This window comes from Clupea harengus, chromosome 3 (genome assembly GCF_900700415.2).
Source record: "Clupea harengus chromosome 3, Ch_v2.0.2, whole genome shotgun sequence".
NCBI classification, from domain to species: Eukaryota; Metazoa; Chordata; class Actinopteri; order Clupeiformes; family Clupeidae; genus Clupea; species Clupea harengus.
In genome coordinates this window covers 24,176,756-24,195,045 of record NC_045154.1, presented here as the reverse complement: position 1 = coordinate 24,195,045, position 18,290 = coordinate 24,176,756, and the positions used below count along the sequence as shown (strand labels likewise).

General features: G+C 43.5%; 1 protein-coding gene across 2 annotated transcripts in view; it reads left to right on the top strand.

The window, feature by feature from the left end:
- vps9d1 (VPS9 domain containing 1) overlaps positions 1 to 16,354 on the top strand; it is a 28,687-nt gene extending 12,333 nt beyond the window's left edge. For both annotated transcript variants that reach the window (XM_012828114.3, XM_031565130.2), the window contains exons 6-16: positions 3,890 to 3,952; positions 4,510 to 4,562; positions 5,844 to 5,931; positions 6,063 to 6,148; positions 6,391 to 6,863; positions 7,164 to 7,293; positions 7,942 to 8,147; positions 9,340 to 9,424; positions 13,430 to 13,534; positions 15,086 to 15,200; positions 16,254 to 16,354. In XM_012828114.3, the coding sequence (XP_012683568.2) occupies positions 3,890 to 3,952; positions 4,510 to 4,562; positions 5,844 to 5,931; positions 6,063 to 6,148; positions 6,391 to 6,863; positions 7,164 to 7,293; positions 7,942 to 8,147; positions 9,340 to 9,424; positions 13,430 to 13,534; positions 15,086 to 15,197 (1,401 nt within the window). In that variant the 3' untranslated portion in view covers positions 15,198 to 15,200; positions 16,254 to 16,354. The remainder of the gene's footprint in view (positions 1 to 3,889; positions 3,953 to 4,509; positions 4,563 to 5,843; positions 5,932 to 6,062; positions 6,149 to 6,390; positions 6,864 to 7,163; positions 7,294 to 7,941; positions 8,148 to 9,339; positions 9,425 to 13,429; positions 13,535 to 15,085; positions 15,201 to 16,253) is intronic.
- The last annotated feature ends 1,936 nt before the right edge of the window (positions 16,355 to 18,290 follow it).

Genomic DNA, 18,290 nt, shown 5'->3' with positions numbered 1-18,290 from the left:
CATTACCTGAGAGCGGACAGCGACCCAAACCGTGTTCATTGAGTTAGGACGTTGTCGTGAGTCAGACTCCAAACGTTAAATGTTTGGAGCCAAGATAGTTTAGGGTATAGACGTTCGAAGTTTGTGTCTTTAAAAATTCGAGTTTAGCATACACATGCTTTTTTACTTTTGAGTGTTTTATTTCGATACAGGACCCCGCATCGACTTTATCTTAATGCGCGTTCATCTTCACCTGTAAGCCAACAAAAGTTGCCTGTCTGAAGCAAATAACAGAGGCTGGACATTTGTCTTTTATTCGTATGACTAAAATGTTTCGACGACGTCGAGAAAACCAGACGGCCCCCCGTTCGCATTGGAAATCACTTAAGACATTTTTTAAGGTATGGGTTTCATTGTTGAGTTACCTACGATGGAGTGACAGTATTGGAATACAATCGGTTATGTAATTAGTCCGTTGTCAAGTTGGTTGGTTCATGCGATAATTTGTCAGAATATTTGGGCATTGTTTTTTTTTTATGTTTTGTGTCATGTTGTGGGTGACTTGAGAACAGATGTTGTGCTGAAGGATGTCTTTAATCTCAGAACTGAGAGGATAAGCTACTTACTAAAATCGATCATTTCTGAGAATAGACGCTGAGACGCCAGCCCCGTTGGGATCGATCAGAAGAAAATATTAAGCCAGCCAAGCAATGCAAATCAGCATTTTGATCAGCTCTGTGCGCGCATTCATAGGACATTCATTATGGCTCATAATCACCTCCTTACAAAAAAAAATCTAAACAATTTGAATTGTGACTGAAAACAAACTATGATCACCAGAATCAGAATGCTAGCGACAGATACTTGCACCCATGGGTTTTAGCTTCCTTGCTAGCACACACCTGCCTCCATACCCGAAGTTGTGTGTTGTTCGGTGCGGGACTGTGCTTGTCCACATAAAGCAGATTACATGTGCACTGAGTGGTAAACTCCCATGTCGTTTACTCTTCAGTATCGAAGATCACAGGATTCACACTAAGTTAGACGACAGGGCAGGGATAAACAGGAGCAGACAATTTAGTTACTGACCGAGTTTAATGGGTGCAATTTATCTTCAGAGGTACAGTACTGTGCAAAAGTTTTAGGCAGGTGTGAAAAAATGCTCTAAACCAGGGGTCTTCAACCTTTTTCAGCCCAAGGACCCCTTGGCTGAGAGAGACACTGAGCAGGGACCCCCACCCCCGCCGCCCCAAATTTGGGCCTGATATTCATATATTTTATTTGGAACTGTCAATCACACACACACACACACACACACACACTCCCCTACACATGTTTGAACATAATTGCAAATCATCTGTGATCATCTTGTTTCAATTTATTCTGTTTATTATTGACATTTTTTCTCCCTTACAGTTAGCCATCTGTATTCAATTAGGGAGGGACAAAGAATTGAGTAGCTTGAGAAGCTTAAGTATGGATGAAATATCTCATACCTAGTGAGAGATCTGACGTTTGAGAATTCATCACTCATGTCTTTGGCAACAAGATTCTCCCTATGAAGCATGCAGTGCGTCATACATGGCTCTTGCACCCTGTGCACATCCCGACCAGGGTCAGGGTATATCATGTTCACGGAAAAAATTGTCGATCACTTTGAAAATCTCGGAACTTGTTTTACGTCCAGGCAGCTGCTTACAGAATAGAAATTCCTCCTGCATCTCATTTTGGTTGACAGATCACAAAAAAGCTAAAAGCTGAGCGTCGTTTGTGGTCTCTTTGTAGGTGAAGGCAAACTTCAGATAATTCTCTGAATATTAACGTGTCTTCTCCCGTTTGCGCTTTTGGCTGTTCGTGGAAGGGGTGTTGGCATCCTCTGAATGTAGGTCATCTGAACCGCCATCAGTGGTGTCTGACATGGAGCTTTTGTTCCGAGAAATTACAAAACGATTGAGGCAGGTAACGTGTTTTGGCACCAGATAGCTAAAAGTGCATATGTTGCCATGGTGATCAAATGATCGCCTGAAGACTCATGGGTAGCCTATGTATTATTTTTAACGAATAGAAAGCAATTTTTACGTTCTGTTTATGTTTATGTAGCCTATTGGACGTTTTTCATTTTTGGAAGAGGGAAAAAATGCTTCAGATGATATAATTTGGCGGACCCCCTGCAGTACCTCCGCGGACCCCCTGGGGGTCGCGGACCCCCGGTTGAAGACCTCTGCTCTAAACTAAGAATGCTTTCAAAAATGGAAGTGTTAACAGTTTATTTTCATCAATTCTTCATCAATTAACAAAATGCAGTGAATGAACAGAGGAGAAATCTAAATTAAATCAATATTTGGTGTGACCACCCTTTGACTTCAAAATAGCATCAATTCTTCCAGACTTGCACTAGTTTTTGAAGGAACTCGGCTGGTAAGTTGTTCCAAACATCTTGGAGAACTAACCACAGATCTTCTGTGGATGTAGGCTTCCTCAAATCCTTCTGTCTCTTCATGTAATCCCAGACAGACTCGATGATGTTGAGATCAGGGCTCTGTGGGGGCCATACCATCACTTCCAGGACTTTCTGTTCTTCTTTACGCTGAAGATAGTTCTTAATGACATTGGCTGTATGTTTGGGGTTGTTGTACTGCTGCAGAATACATTTGGTGCCAATCATACGACTCCCTGATGGTATTGCATGATGGATAAGTATCTGCCTGTATTTCTCAGCATTGAGGACACCATTAATCCTGACCAAATCTCCAACTCCACTTGCAAAAATGCAGCCCCAAACTTGCAAGGAACCTCCACCATGCTTCACTGTTGCCTGCAGACACTCATTATTGTACCGCTCTCCAGCCCTTCGGCGAACAAACTGCCTTCTTCTACAGCCAAATATTTCTAATTTTGACTCATCAGTCCAGAGCACCTGCTGCCATGTTTCTGTACCCCAGTTTCTATGTTTTCGTGCTTAGTTGAGTACCCTTGTTTCCATGTCGGGGTAGAGCTTTTTGGCTGCAACTCTTCCATGAAGACCACTTCTGGCCAGACTTCTCCGGACAGTAGATGTGTGTACCTGGGTACCACTGGTTTCTGCCAGTTCTGAGCTGATGACACTGCTTGACATCTTCTGATTTCGAAGGGAAATAAGCTTGATGTGTTTTTTATCAGCTGGATTAAGTTTCTTTGGCCGACCACTGCATCTACGATCCTCAACGTTGCCCGTTTTTTTGTGCTTCTTCAAAAGAGCTTGAACAGCACATCTGGAAACCCCTGTCTGCTTTGAAATCTTTGTCTGGGAGAGACCTTGCTGATGCAGTATAACTACATTGTGTCTTGTTGCTGTGCTCAGTCTTGTCATGTATGACCTTTTACATGAAACTTCCACAACCTCACCTTGGTAGCAGAGTTTGGCTGTTCCTCACCCAGTTTTAAGCCTCCTACACAGCTGTTTCTGTCTCAGTTACTGACTGTGTTTCAACCTACATGTGAAATTGATGATCATTAGCATCTGTTTGGTATAATTGGTTGATCTTACACCGCACTATAATCATATAAAATCCCTGTCTTTGTGCAAGTGTACCAATAAGAATTGATGCTAGTTTGAAGGCAAAGGGTAGTGACACCAAATATTGATTTGATTTAGATTTTTCTTTTGTTCACTCACTTTGCATTTTGTAAATTGATAAAAATAAACATTTATTGTTTATATTTTTCAAAGCATTCTTAGTTTACAGCATTTTTTCACACCTGCCTAAAACTTTTGCACAGCAGTGTATATTTATTTTATTTTGTCGCATCAGAGTTTTACAGTCACAAAACAGAAAAAGCATCATCTGCGTGTTAGGAAAAAACGGGTTTGGTGGATTCTGTCATTCCATTGTCTTTTTATTTCATTAAACTTCCTTCCTCTTATCCGCAGACCCTCTCCCTCCAGCGACAGATGATGGAAAACCTCATCATCGCCAAAGCCAGACAAAATGCTGTATCCTTTATCATGCAGGACTTGTTGCTTTATTGCTGGACATGTAACACAGGCAGTGTCGGTGGACCTGTATCACTCAAGGGATTTGGGTTATAGCTATACTCTTCTCTTATGGATGTCCAGTGGTTATAGCACTGAAATCTGTCTGGTCTTGCATGTCTTTGTTTATGTTTTCGGTGGAGGGAGGTCATAGAGCGACTGTTTACTAAACTAAATCACTACTGTGGATGTCTTCTCATATAGATAGATACACTTTTAATAATCCCTGTAGGGAAATCCAGGTGTAATAGCAGCAAGGTAATAGGAATAAAATATATAAATAAATACAAATAAATTATGCATTACCAGGTGGTGGCATTGTTTAGAGAGTGGGTCTGTGTTTGTCCTGAGAGCTCTCATTGTTCACTTGTCATCCACTACTGTGATGAATAACTAGGGGTCCTATTGAGACAGTAACTGCTTAAATAGTTTATAAAAGCACCAGTGATTTAATTAGCTTAATAATGTTTAAATAAAGTCTTGTGAAATCATTAGCTAATTTCCTCAGCTTCTCCCAGCTCCAGAGGAAGATGGAGGAACGCAGACTGAGACTTCAGGAGGAGGCCAACAAGTAAGGCTTTGCGTACTGACAGCATAGTTGTAGTTTTCTCAGCTTCAGCTATGGACATCTTACAGGGCCAGGTGTGCCTTTTAGGATAAGAGTAGAGTAGTTCAATTCAATTTTTTTTAAGCAATAACCGAGTGCCGCTGACCTTCCATGACGATATCCTTTACCAACCCCACGAACATGAGTGTCGTACTGTACTGTACTGTACTGCCGACTAATTCATTTTGAAGACACCAGATTATGTGTTCTTTCATTTATTTCAGTTTTGTTTATTCATTCTCGACTCTGAAAAATAGTTCCAACCTGAGTGAGAGGCTATGAATTTGTACACTCACCTGTCTTCATGTTCATTTGTACATCCCCCCCCCCTACTCCATTTGCGCACCTTCCTTTTTTGATAACTGTCAAATGTAAAGTTGCTGTGTTCAATTCTGCGCACTCGCTTTGAGTGGAATGTTGACATCCTACAACAAGTATATCCAACGGGGAATGTGGTGAAGAGTCTGAGTGAGGTTGTTCCAGGACATCCTCATTCATGGAATGTCTCTTGTCCAATCAACTAGTTCTAACTGTTGTATAATTATTTTACTCAAATTGTCTGAAGCTTTATAGAGCCCAGAGCATGAACCAACTTGTGCGGAAATCCGCTGTAAGGAATGCTGACTTTCCCTCTAAAAGCCATCCACAACTTGATGAAGGCACCATTCACCATATCTGTTGCATGTTTCCATCAAAACCATTACCGTTGAGGATCTTTTTCACTCGGCATTCAGTTCTTTTATACATCTCTGCAGGTAACACGCTAACCACTGACATGTAGGCAGAACCTCCTCCTGTTTCTTTCCAGACATATGTTGTAACACCTATCTGGAATGAGACTGCACAAACCGAAAATGCGGTAAACCACACTGCACAGAACCACACTGCGCAGCACCACGCTGCGCAGAACCACAGAAGGCACAGAACTACACTGAACAGAACCACAGAAGGCACAGAACCACAGAAGGCACAGAACCACACTGCACAGAACCACACTGCACAGAACCACAGAAGGCACAGACAGAACCACACAGCACAGAACCACACTGCACATAACCGCACAGCACCAGCTCATTCATCTACTTCACTGAATCTGTTGATGTTGTTGTTCTGAGTTGACACTGGAAACAATACTGTTTGTATGTACTTGAAAATGGTCCGTAAGCTCTTTAATGGTCTACCCAGAAAGAAAATTACCAGCTTTCTTTTGTTGTTTTCTAAGAGTTTGTATATTTTTGTGTATAGGAGATTTGCTTCCTCTGGCACAATGTCCGCAGATGACCAGGAGCAGCGCTTGCTGTATGCTAACGTCCTTGAATATGAACAAGATCATGTAAGTGACTTGGGACCTACTTTGGAGCATGCAGTGATAGTGTCAGATGACAGATATAGTGTGGTACAGCTAATATGCTGTTTTGTGGGGGGCTGTGTGGAAGGTTAATTCATGTGTTTCATGTTGCTAAGGACTGGCCAAAAGTGTGGAAGGCAAATCTGAAGAAGAATCCTGAAGATCCCGCTTTGGTCTCCGGGCTTGTGAACTACATGCTTAGGTAATGCATTCAGGAAAAAAAATCCAGGCATCATTTTAATATAGTCTTTTGTAGTGGGGTTTTAGTTCTGTCCTATGTATGAAGCATGTAGCATGTACATGGCATAATGATGTCATGACTATGTTCACTGTTGTTAGAATAGGTCAATATAATTGCTTGAGTGATGAATGTCAACATGCTGCAGTATGAGTTGTGTTCCTCAGCTGGCCTATTTTGACTTCTCTCCTCCTTTCTTTCTCCAGCTGCCCTGACCACCCTGTGGTGCAGCTGCTCCACCGGCTCCAGTATCGCATCTACAACCACCTCTACCCCATAATCAGCAAGTGTGCTCCCCAGAGCCCAATGGTGGGCATCCCGATCAAGCCCTCGCGCAGTGCCTACAGCCTGCTGCTCCATCCGGACGGTTCCCACGGCAACAACCCAGGCATGGCCCGTTCTCTGTCGGACATGTCGCTCTCGCACGACCACAGCTCACACGACCAAAGCTCCCACTATGAAGAGACGGATGGCGAGGACCATGCCTTGCCTGACCACGAGAACTCCTTTGAGGACCTGACGCAGTTCCTCACGCAAATGGACTGGGGCCAGCGCACTGACCTGGACTTGACCTCTGACCACATGCAGGTGGAGGTCGAGTCCCACATCCAGCACCAGGAAGAACGGGCCCTCAAGGAACACTTGAAGACCATCGTCAAGGACATCCACAATGCCATTGGTGTGTGTGTGTGTAGGAAAGAGAGAGAATATCTGCTGTGCATAGAACATTTGTAAAACTGTCTTATCTATCAGTGCCTATTATGTGCATTTCATGCAAAACTTTACACTTGTTTTAAAAGTGCTTTTGTTTGGGGGGGGAGCCGTAGTGCAGCGTCTGCGTCCCATACCATACACAGGTCCAGCACCCACAGGGACCCAAGCTCGAATCCACCCCCCACCATCCCATCGATTTAAAGAAAAGGCAAAAAAAGCCCCCTACCCCCCATAAAAATGCGTTTTGTTTTTTTTGTTCTTATAGATCGACTGTTATCACTGTGTCTGCTGTCGTTTGAATGCCTCAACACTGCGAACGCCAAAGACCAGTGTGTTGCCAGCGTCGAGGAGGCTTTCTTTGCTCAATTATGGAGTCCCCTTTTGGCGTTATTCAGGTACAGTAGTAATAATAATAATACACTTTATTTGTATAGCACCTTTCATGCAAAACAATGCAGCTCAAAGTGCTTAAATTACAAGAGCTCAGTCTTACCTCAGTTGAGATTAGAGTTAGAAAAAATTAACTTTAGTTGCATTCTTGCTTAAACTTTTCACCTTTGGAACTTTTTCACCAAAGGAAAACGTTGGATACTGCCACTATTAGATATTCCTTTCAATTCAATGGATACCACTAAAGGGGCTGAAACATTTACTTGTGTTGTAGTTCTCTGATCTGAGATCAATTACTTTAAAAAGTATGAACAGCATGATGTCATATCATAGGAAGGAATGAACCCAAGATTTGTCAAGAGAAGCTGCTATATTTTTCGTATTAAGAATAAACACAGTGACTTGGTCTTTGTAGGTTCACAATGGCCACACTCATTGAATAATACTGTGGTCATTCCATTCTAACACTAGGTGGAGTTCTTGAACTGTGACAAGGGAAATCACTGTTGTGAACAATTGGCATTACAGTGTTAGATACAGTACTTGCAATGTAACATGCCATTTTCCTTTTGCCATTTAAATTGGTGTAATGCACCCAATGTGGCTACCAGCTATACTAATGGTTATGGGTCTTGTGTTTGTGTGCCCTACAGAAGGGTGTACCATGAGCGAGAGCTGGCCTTCGAGATCAGCGTCAGGCTGTACCGGGATGTGTTGCCAGGTGACCTTGGCATCCCACCAAAACTCTTCCCCACTGACCCATCTGTGCTGAATGGTTTGTACCCATATGAGCTGGCAGTGCAAGAGCTGAAGACGCTGTGCAGGGACTGCTGTCCACAGAGAAAACTGGAATGCATTGGTAAGCTGGGCCTTTTCCCTGGATGAGGTTTTACTGGCGATTTCGTCAAATATCAGAGTGATTTGCATAGGCTTGTATAAAGGGTTTTACAATTAGGATAATCTTTGCATGAGTGAACACAATATGTCCATGGCTAAGAGACCTTGTTTTCTGTGAGGATGGATGATGTTCGTGCTGTACCCTGAAAACTGACCTTCCCTTGTCACACGAATAAGAAGATAAGAAATGAATTCCCTGTAGATTATGTTATATTGCTAGAAAATGACATTAGATTTTAAATGTATATGTGTGAGAACCATCTGGAGACTCTTCCCTTCTGAACTGGGCCTGGAGGTGCCACCAAAATTCTAGGCTTCCAAAGCTCAGAGGGTCGATTTAATACCCTGATAGGCCTGTTCTTTGTGGTGCACTATGGTGCAACAGACACGCCCACTAGCTTTGGTGGCAGGGCTGAAACACTACTGTGGTGGCAGGGTTGAAACACTACTGTTTCTTCTAAACAAATGAACAACGTGCTACATGCATCCTTTTTCCTCCACCTTGTGGTTGATTACATTTACATTACATTTAGTCATTTAGCAGACGCTTTTATCCAAAGCGACGTACAAAGGAGAAAACAATCAAGCTACGATGATGACACCAGAGGCATGAACTTTTAGAAAAAAGACCGATTTTTCAATTAGGTTCACTGAAGCCGTACTTGATGCGTTGTCATTATTTGCTCATCAAAACAGTGATCATGGATATATACTCGACTCGGCTTTGCCTACTTGTACAATCTTTAACTTTAGCCCCCTAGATGTTTCGGTCCGACCCAGGAAAAACCCTGCAAAAGCTTTCACCATGGTGAAATTGACGTACAGATCCTTCTGTCTCCAGCACTTTGCATCCCAACAGGACAGGCTAGGAAAGGTCTCTACTGATTGAATGGATGTCATGATAGGCTATTTTTGTAAGCTGTGAGAGTGGATGGCTGCTCTAACCACTACTAGTATCAAGGACAAATTGATTCAACTGCAGCTGCCATCATGTGTCCCCTATGCTGGTGTGCGGGTTTGGTCTGATCACCTTGGATAGGCTCTGTTGTGGCAAAGAGATCATAATCTCAGGTGTGAGTGAGTTGAGTGTGGTGTGTGTGTATGTGTGAGTGAGTGATTACTGTACTGAGTTGGCTGCTGTTTCTCTTTCACAGTAAGAGCACTGAGGCTCATCTGTGCGTGTGCTGAAGACTACCGCTGTCTCAATGAGGACAGCTCGCTTCCCAAAACAGCTGCTATGTGAGTCCCGCATTTTCAGAACTCTCACCCACCCACCCACAAAAACACACACACTCTCGGAAACAAACAAACAGATATTTGCACACACACAGTCACTCTTTCTCTATTACACTCACACACACACAACTGATATATATACACACACACATATATATATATATATATATATATATATATACACACACACACACACACACACACACACACACACACACACACTCACACACAAGTAGGTCTCTCCTCCTTCCTGTCTTTTATCACACTGCACCAAAACATTTGAGCACAGATTAAAGAAAACCTAAAGTTGGTGTTCAGCCGACCTGCCACCCTCTCTCTCCTGTCCATGGCCCGGTGTCAGACCTCATCAGTTCCCAGAGTGTCCAAGTCGCAGTAGGGCTGCTGCCTTGGCACTCTGCCCCCCGCCAAGCCCTCTGTGCTGGGCTGCCACTTAAGTGGGTCGGCCTGTCTGGAACACACTCGGGACCGGAGCAGGGGTCTAAGGAGAGGGGAGGAACGGGTCGGGTCAGACTGGACCAGAGATCGGGGCAGAGCAACTGAGGGCAATGGTGTGTGTGTGTGTGTGTGTGTGTGTGTGTGTGTGTGTGTGTGTGTGTGTGTGTGTGTGTGTGTGTGTGTGTGTGTGTGTGTGTGTGTGTGTGTGTGTGTGTGTGTGTGTGTGTGTGTGTGTGTGTGCAAAAAAACACCCCCTCCCCTCCTGTCCTTTGTCCCTGTACCGTTCCATCCAGTGGCTTTGAGTCATTAAAGCGTTTAAGAGACATTGAGGTCATGTCTCCCTCTCTGGGTGTTGTCGCCAGAAAGGAAAGGGGGGGTTGGGGGTGTGGGGGGTGGGATGGATATACAGCCATCTCGGTTGCTCAGTCGTCAGGTGGTGCGTTGTAAATCATTCTGTTTGTGTCTTGCAGGACTATACACCTTACGCACAAATCTGTCTCTGAAATATAGATTTAGATTGGACATTTCTGCTGGACCTTGTTTGGTTTCATTAGGCTACTGCCAGTGAGTATTTCCCCCCTCCGTTACGAGAAGATCGGTAATAAAACAAGGGGGTTTGTTTGAAAACAGTTCAGTGGCGGCACAATTAAAGGCGTATCCGACGGAGAGAGAGAGCGTGGGTCTGGGTCTGGGTTGGTGCTGGAGAAGTTCAGCTGGCTGTGAAAGGTTGTGAATCTCTTACTTCCCCCTGCTGTGCCGACTCGGGGGGGGGGGGGGGGGGGGGGGGCACAATAATAATTTTATTATTTATTTTTTGTGTGTCCAGCTCTGACCCCTTTTAGTTTGTGTTTGCTGGTGAGAAAGTATGACATTACTCATGCATGCATGGACACGGACAATCGCACATTCTCACTGTTCCTGAGCACTCCCTCTGTCGCTTTGTCTTTCACGGTGTCTTTTTTTTTTTTTTTTTTTTTTTTTTACTCAAACGCACGCACAATGCCAATAGTCACTTCCTCCTCCATTCTATTAACCCAGTTCTTTCTCCATCTCTTCTTTTGTGCGGTGACCAAGTGGGAGTTAATCGGTCCTCTCTACTCGGCTTATCTAATCTAGCCCTTTGTCTTTCTCTCACTCCCACTTTCTCTCCGTCTCTCTCTGTCTCTCTCTCACTCCCTTTCTGTCTCTCTCTCTCTTTCTATCTCTCTCTCTCTTTCTATCTCTCTCTCTCTCTCTCTCTCTAACATCCAGATTTTGTCTTCAGATTACCTCACTACTGACAGCCACTCGCTTGGTACATGTTCAGGGCTCTGCCTTTTCAAATTCATATTTGAGATTGCAGCAATTCAAAACCTTACCCGAATTCACTAAACATTCGCATTCGTTGTGATGTGTAGTGTATAGTTGTTGTAAGTAGTAGTGTTTGAGATTAGGAGATGTGATAAGTATTTACTACATAGGGCTGTTCGAGGAAGTGTGTGTGTGTGTGTGTGTGTGTGTGTGTGTGTGTGTGTGTGTGTGTGTGTGCATATCTTACCTGGTTGTAGAGGATTCAGTTTCATTTAGGCCAGGGAGGAAAGGAGATACCTAGGCACCTTCTCACGCAATGTGGCCCGCACCCTAATACCTGCACAGACTGACCGTTACTCACACAGGAAGCGGAATAGGATCAGTACTTGGCCTTCGATTTAATCACGCTCTCATATTACATCTTTACTCCGAGTCACGCAAAGTGTTATATTCTCAATCCTCATTATCATTTGTGGTTCTGCATTAAGCTGTTACTCAGGTTGATTTACATGGATACCAGGGAAAGGTCATCCTTAAGTGGAAGCACTGTTGGAAAGCATCTCTATATGTGAAAGCCAACACCACGCTGTCTGTTAACTCAAAAGTGCTGCATTCAGAAATACAAAACGGAAAAAAGTTCCCATCTCTGTTTACGAAAAAAAATTAGTACCCATCATGAACCAATCAAGATTGAGATTAGTGCTTCCTCTGCTGTCACTCAAACGTCAGCATTTCTCTGGAGTTACCAAAGAGTTACAACCACTGATCTTGAAAAAAAAAAAAAAAAACATCCTATTGGTCTCGACCTATCAAAATTGAAGCATGTGTACACTTACTTTTCTTCTGCTTAGGCCTAAGCCATCCAGAAGCACATATTTGCAAATTTGAGAATATCTTGCAAGGTGAATGTATTTCAGAACATTCCAGTAACACACAGTAACACTTTTTTTTTTTTCACTGCTTTCAGAAGATGTGACTAGTATCTGTCTTGCTAGTAGTACTGGTAGGAGATGCGGCTAGCCGGTGGTTTTTGTTTTTTCTCTTCTCCCCCTTCGTCTGCAACATTACTTCCAGGGACTAACCCTGCTTTTGTGCCTAAGGTAGCGGCTGCAGCTTACACTTCAGCGCATATTAAGAACGCTTCTTACTGCCCCCCACGTTTTGCCACATTTGATGAGTTATGGTGATTGCATGCCTTATGTCCAGTACGTATGTCCTTATTTTTACGCTTGCCACAGGTGCGCACCCACTCTACACACGGTATGGCGACCTCTTGGGCATTATTTCATGGCTTAAAACAATGACAGAAAGTAGATCTGTTAAGCTCCTGATTGGCCCAGTTCTCTTACATTAATACCCCTTAGTCATTTGGATGTCGCAGCACCATCGCTTGCGCAGCGTATTTGCGATCAAGGCCTAGTGGCTTGGTATTTCCCTGATGGGTTTCACTGGGTGAGAAGAAGGTTGTTTTATAGGTCTTCACATTCCAGGACCTTTTCTATAACCCCCACATGTGAGCTGTGTCTCATGAAGTGACCGAAGGGGAACAGCAGGTTGAAACCAGTCCCAGCTCAGCATAGTCTCAGAGCACAGGCTTGTTCTGAAAACAACTTGCTATGAGGGGGGGGCAATGATGAGCAGTGGGTTATATAGCTAATGAACAGGGCAGAGTTGGGCTACTTCCCAGCACAATCGTTGCCTGCCTAAAAGCTTGATCGGAGGCGTTTCAGCAACTTGGATGCATCGATCTAGTTCCCCATATGAGAGTCGTCTCTCACTTCGTTCCCTTGGTTTCAGAGAAACTGGACGTTCTGTAAAAACAATCGAAACAACTAATTCTCGTTTTTACGCCGTTGTGTTTTGGATGCTGTGGTTGTGTGCTTGCAGGTCGTTCATTTGACGTTTTATATTATGTTTGTTTTGCTTGAACTATGAGGGAGAGACCACCGTATAAGGCTTGAACCTCTACCATCTCGACTGCCCTTGCATTTGCATTCTTATCTGTGAGCTTGTAGTAGAGGTGCGGATTGAAACAGCACACAACAGTAGTGAATGGTGCCTTCATTGTGTGTGTGTGTGTGTGTGTGTGTGTGTGTGTGTGTGTGTGTGTGTGTGTGTGTGTGTGTGTGTGTGTGTGTGTGTGTGTGTGTGTGTGTGTGTGTGTGTGTGTGTGTGTGTGTGTGTGTGTGTGTGAGACAACTTTAATGTTTGGCCCCGGTACTTAATATTTCTGTCTTTCTCCCTTTGTGTGTGTGTCTACAGAGGTGCAGATGACCTGTTGCCCATCCTGTCCTTCGTTGCCCTGCGCACAGAGCTGCCCCAGCTGGTGTCTGAGTGTGCTGCTCTGGAGGAGTTCATTCACGAGGGGTGAGTAGTGGCTCTCTCTCTCTCTCTCTCTCTCTCTCTCTCTCTCTCTCTCTCTCTCTCTCTCTCTCTCTCTCTCTCTCTCTCTCTCTCTCTCAAGCTCTGTCCGTGAACCACACACAGTCAGAGCCCACTTATCCACTGTACACACACGCGCGCGTACACACACACACACACACACACACACACACACACACACACACACACACACACACACACACACCCACCTACTTCATACCCCAAACCCCAAACCACAGCCCTCCACCCATGGAGCCACACACCTCCAGACAGATTCTTTCCTTGCGTGTCAGTGCTGAAGGCACCAGCGGGTGCTGTTTATCTGAGGCGCGATGGCTCTTTTACGGGCTGGTTAGATTGGCACTGCCCGAGGAATTTGGGGATATTCTCGTCAGGTTCTTGCTTCGTCTATAAAAATACAAATAAAATCCCACTGGATGTTTATGCAGCTCCGTGGTTTGGAACAGGCCTGGCTGGAGCTTACACAGACTTGCTGGGAAGGCCTTTTAGCGTTGGGAATGTCGCTGCTTTTGTTGCTGATGCTGCTGCTGCTGCTGCTCTTGCTGATGCTGTTTGCCGAAAACTTAAATGATCAAAACGTTTATAGCCGATTTAGAAAAGTGGCTCTTACACGCACAACTGCACATTTGTGTTCTGCCTTTCCTTTTCTCCCATTCAATTACTTGGACACACACACACACACGCACACGCATGCACGCACGCATGCACGCACACACCCAGACACAGATGCATACATGCACCCACATACACTTTATCTGTGTCCCTCTCTCTCTTACGCCCCCCCCCCCCCCCCTGCCGGCCCGCCCGCCCACTATGTTGTTACACACTGCTCTGCTCTGAGTTTCCCTCCTGTCTTGCTCTCATTAACTCAGGGTCACCCAGAGTTGACGCAAACCTGGTCCTCTGCCTCCCCCCTGTTCTGCCCTCCCACCCACCCCTCTGTGTAATGCGTGTCTTTATCTCTTTATTCCAGCCACCCATTTGATTTAATTTCCCTCTTTTATCACCCAACACGAAAGGCATAAATCACCCATGTTTTTTTCAACAAACTGTAAACAAGGACAGATGAAATCAGTTACAAGGTGCATTTTTTTTTATGCTCGTCACTCTGTTTGCCTGCTGCACGACTATTTGCATAACTACCGATATGCTATACGGTTATTTGTAAATGCAAGTTTCCTGTGTAAATCCTGGGTCAGTTTTGGATTAAGTTTTGCCCATAGGCTTGTCATGGGTGCCTTATTAAGGCCCTGGTCACAGGTAATTGTTTTGTTTTAATTCTGAGACACATTCACCATTATATATGTATCTGAAACTTGAACCCAAATGCACATTTTATTAGGTTATGTTGTGCTTCCTGGGCATTAAACCCATTATATTGGTGGTTTTACGATCTTACCAACAGCACAAAAATAATTCACATCTTGTCCTGTGTATAACTGAGATTGCTCTTCCTTATGAGCTGCAAAGATTGTATGAAATGTAAAGTAACCCCTTGATGTTTGTCTGTCTCAGGTACCTGATTGGTGAGGAGGGTTACTGTCTAACTTCTATGCAGAGCGCGCTGACCTATGTAGAATCACTGCACACCTTGACCACGCCACTGGCCAACACTAATCTCATCTGACCGGTAAGGCATACTCATACACACTCCATTTACCAGTCTGACAGGCTCTCTTGCCCAAAATGGGTATTCTTACAGATCATTTCAAAGGCACTGTCAGTACTGAAACCAGTTGTTTCTCCAGCCTAGAGGAAGTGACCTGATCCTGATCCTGATTCAGACTGTGAGACACTGTTCTGGTTTCAAATATGAATAGACTGAAGTGTTGATCTAGTGATCTAAATCCCAGCAATGCAAATGTGTTGCAAATACTGTGATGCTGTGACGTGTTTGCAACAGTTAGGCTTTGTCTTGTCTTTGACACCTGCTTAGATTTGCTTGTGCCTGGTATGTTTTAACATTCTGGGAGGTAAAAAAAAAAAAAAAAAAGAAACTCTCCCAGCATTTGTGAGTGAAGCAGAGTGAATCATATGGCGACTCCCTCGGGCTGCGTACACAGAGCAACGCAACTCCTAATTCCCTGTGACATCGTCTCCTCGCCTGGCCCCAAACTCCTTGTGACACAATTATCCTCCTTTATCAAAACATTTTACTGGGCTTCGCTGGCTGTCTGGGACCCTGTCACATCCACTCGGGCTCCCAGGAAAGAGGAGGGACTCGCCCTCTGCGTCGTGGGGCTGATACAATAGCACCTCAGCATCCACATCCGTTTTCCCCGGAGCCTGTTGTCAGGGAGACGGAAGGTGGGGTTGTCGATGTGACTGCCAGTGAGCAGTGGTGTAGTCGTGTCGTCAAGAGTAGTAGCCATCCTGAGAGTGACTCTGTAGGCTCCTTCTCTGGAGGTTATTTTGACTATTTTTAACCAAGCTTTTTGACTATATTTAATGCACGTCTACAACTTCACTTCAGTCATTTTTAGAATGGAAACCTGTAAGCAACATTTTAATGAGCACACAAGTTGGACTAATTGAATAAGATTGGAAGGTTACCAGCTTGTTTACATGGTCTCTGGCTCTGGTCCTGTCTGTGTGTATTGTAATATCACAGACTTGTATTTTAATGAAATTGAATGTTATGTAACATAACGCAATATATGCTTTTCTGTTTGGTTGTTTTCAGGTGAGGCCTCAGAAACGTGCTCAAGGAGTGTTGCTGACATGGCATGCTGTTACTGGGAGGAGATGAGGTTCCTGTGATGACTCAGTCGAACCCTACACAGGACTGCATCAGTCAAGTAATTTTATCAGTATACAGGTCTCTATAGCAAAGGGTTCGGCCAGATATTGGCCAGATGTGTCATATGTCTCAACAAGCATGTGCCTAATATCTGTCAACCAAGGCCCAAATGCATGATGATATGGCTTATTTTAAATGCCCACACAACTCCTCCTGCATTTTTAGATTTTGTTAACAACCATAGCCTCATATTTTACTAATTGAAGCACTGTTTGCTACCAAAGAGTAGTGAGTGTGTGTCTCTGTGGAGGGCTAATGTATTGCATTACTAATTGAGCAACTTGTAAGGAGATTATATATGTATGACAATATGTTTAGACGGATATTATTTGTATGTATAGTTTTATAGGCTTATTTTAAAGTAGCACATGTATCACTTCTCTGCTTGTACAAAGAAACAAAGTGACTCTAGAGCTTTATTCTGTATGGAAAAACAGTGCATCAAGTGTGGCAGAGAGAAAGACAGTTACCAGTAAGATCAGTAAACCTGTCAAACTCCTACTGCCTTTTCGCTTTTCATGTTACATGACATTACACAGCTTGAACTGTAATGAGCACACACACACAGTTTCATAATCAGTGTTGTGATATCTATTTCTGTTACACATGATAAAATACTACTTTTGCACTTTGGTTCATGGGGAGATGATTTTCTTTGGTGATTATCTTGTCACTTTAGCCACGATCATGAACATTTAACCTTCAGGAATGCACTTCTGCTGTGTGTATGCAGAGTGGAATATTGTGCAATGAAACGAGCTGTGTGTGTGTTCGCCTGAGGGCGAGCGTGTGTGTTTGTATGAACAGATCATGTACGTTTCCTATGCTATTTGTTTCCTTAAAAAGCAAGATTGTTTTACAAGAATCATCTCCAGATTTCTGTCGTTATTTTGTGACACTTCCCCTTGAGATTTGCTTAATTGGGGTGGAGCTTGCGTCGAGTGGCCGATGTGTGATTGTAATGTGCTCCATGCAGTCACATCTTCACAACAAAATGACTTTTGCGGCGTGTGGGAACTGGCCTGCTCTGTGCCCCTGTCCCACATGTTCAAAGTTAATGGTGATTGTGTTGAATTCAGTTATCAATGAGCCTTTGAAGAGCAGGCATTAACTAGAGAGCTTTTGTTCTGTTTATTTTATCTCTACTAAATCAGTGGATTGAGTTCATCCTTTATACCCAAGGTTGACCTGCAGTTCTTTTAACCACTGCACTACCATGTACACTATTGTTTTGTTTGCTGTTTTTTTTTATTTTATTTTTTTTATTAGATGCTTTTTATTGAGGTTGTATGAGGGCAAGGTCTCAAGAAATGTGAAAAGAATTGCTGTATAAGATGGTGCAAAGTATGGTATCATATTGTATGAATCAGAAAGTATGAATTATGACTTTTCCTGAATGTCTTAACACTGAATAGACCTTTTTAAATATGTTTGTACAGATAGCCATATCATCTGCTGTAGGCAACTGTTAAAGGCATGATGTTTAGCAGATAAGAAAGCAAGGCAGAATTATGTGTGTTTGTATAGTTATTTCTGTTGATTTTTATTTGTTTGTCAGCTGCCTGTTGGCTGAACCATTTTTATAATAAGTATTATAATGTGAATATACAATGGCTGTCTTGGCTCTTGGCATTACTCAAAAATGCAGATGGCAATTTTATATGAAGCTGCCTCTCCATGTTTTCCCAATTTTTGCTTGATTTGGAGGATTTAAATTGGTTTTGCTTTGTATGTAGAGTTCTGTGTGTGTGTGCGTGCGCAAGAGAGAAAGGTATGGACGTCCTAGAGTTTTCTAACAATAAAGATATATCTAAAGAAATTGAATCAGTTCTTTCCCATGTCTTCCATGCCGTCTACGTTGGTTCAAAAGAAACAAGAATTTACACCGCAGTACTACATCCTCAAGTTTTCATTTTCTTG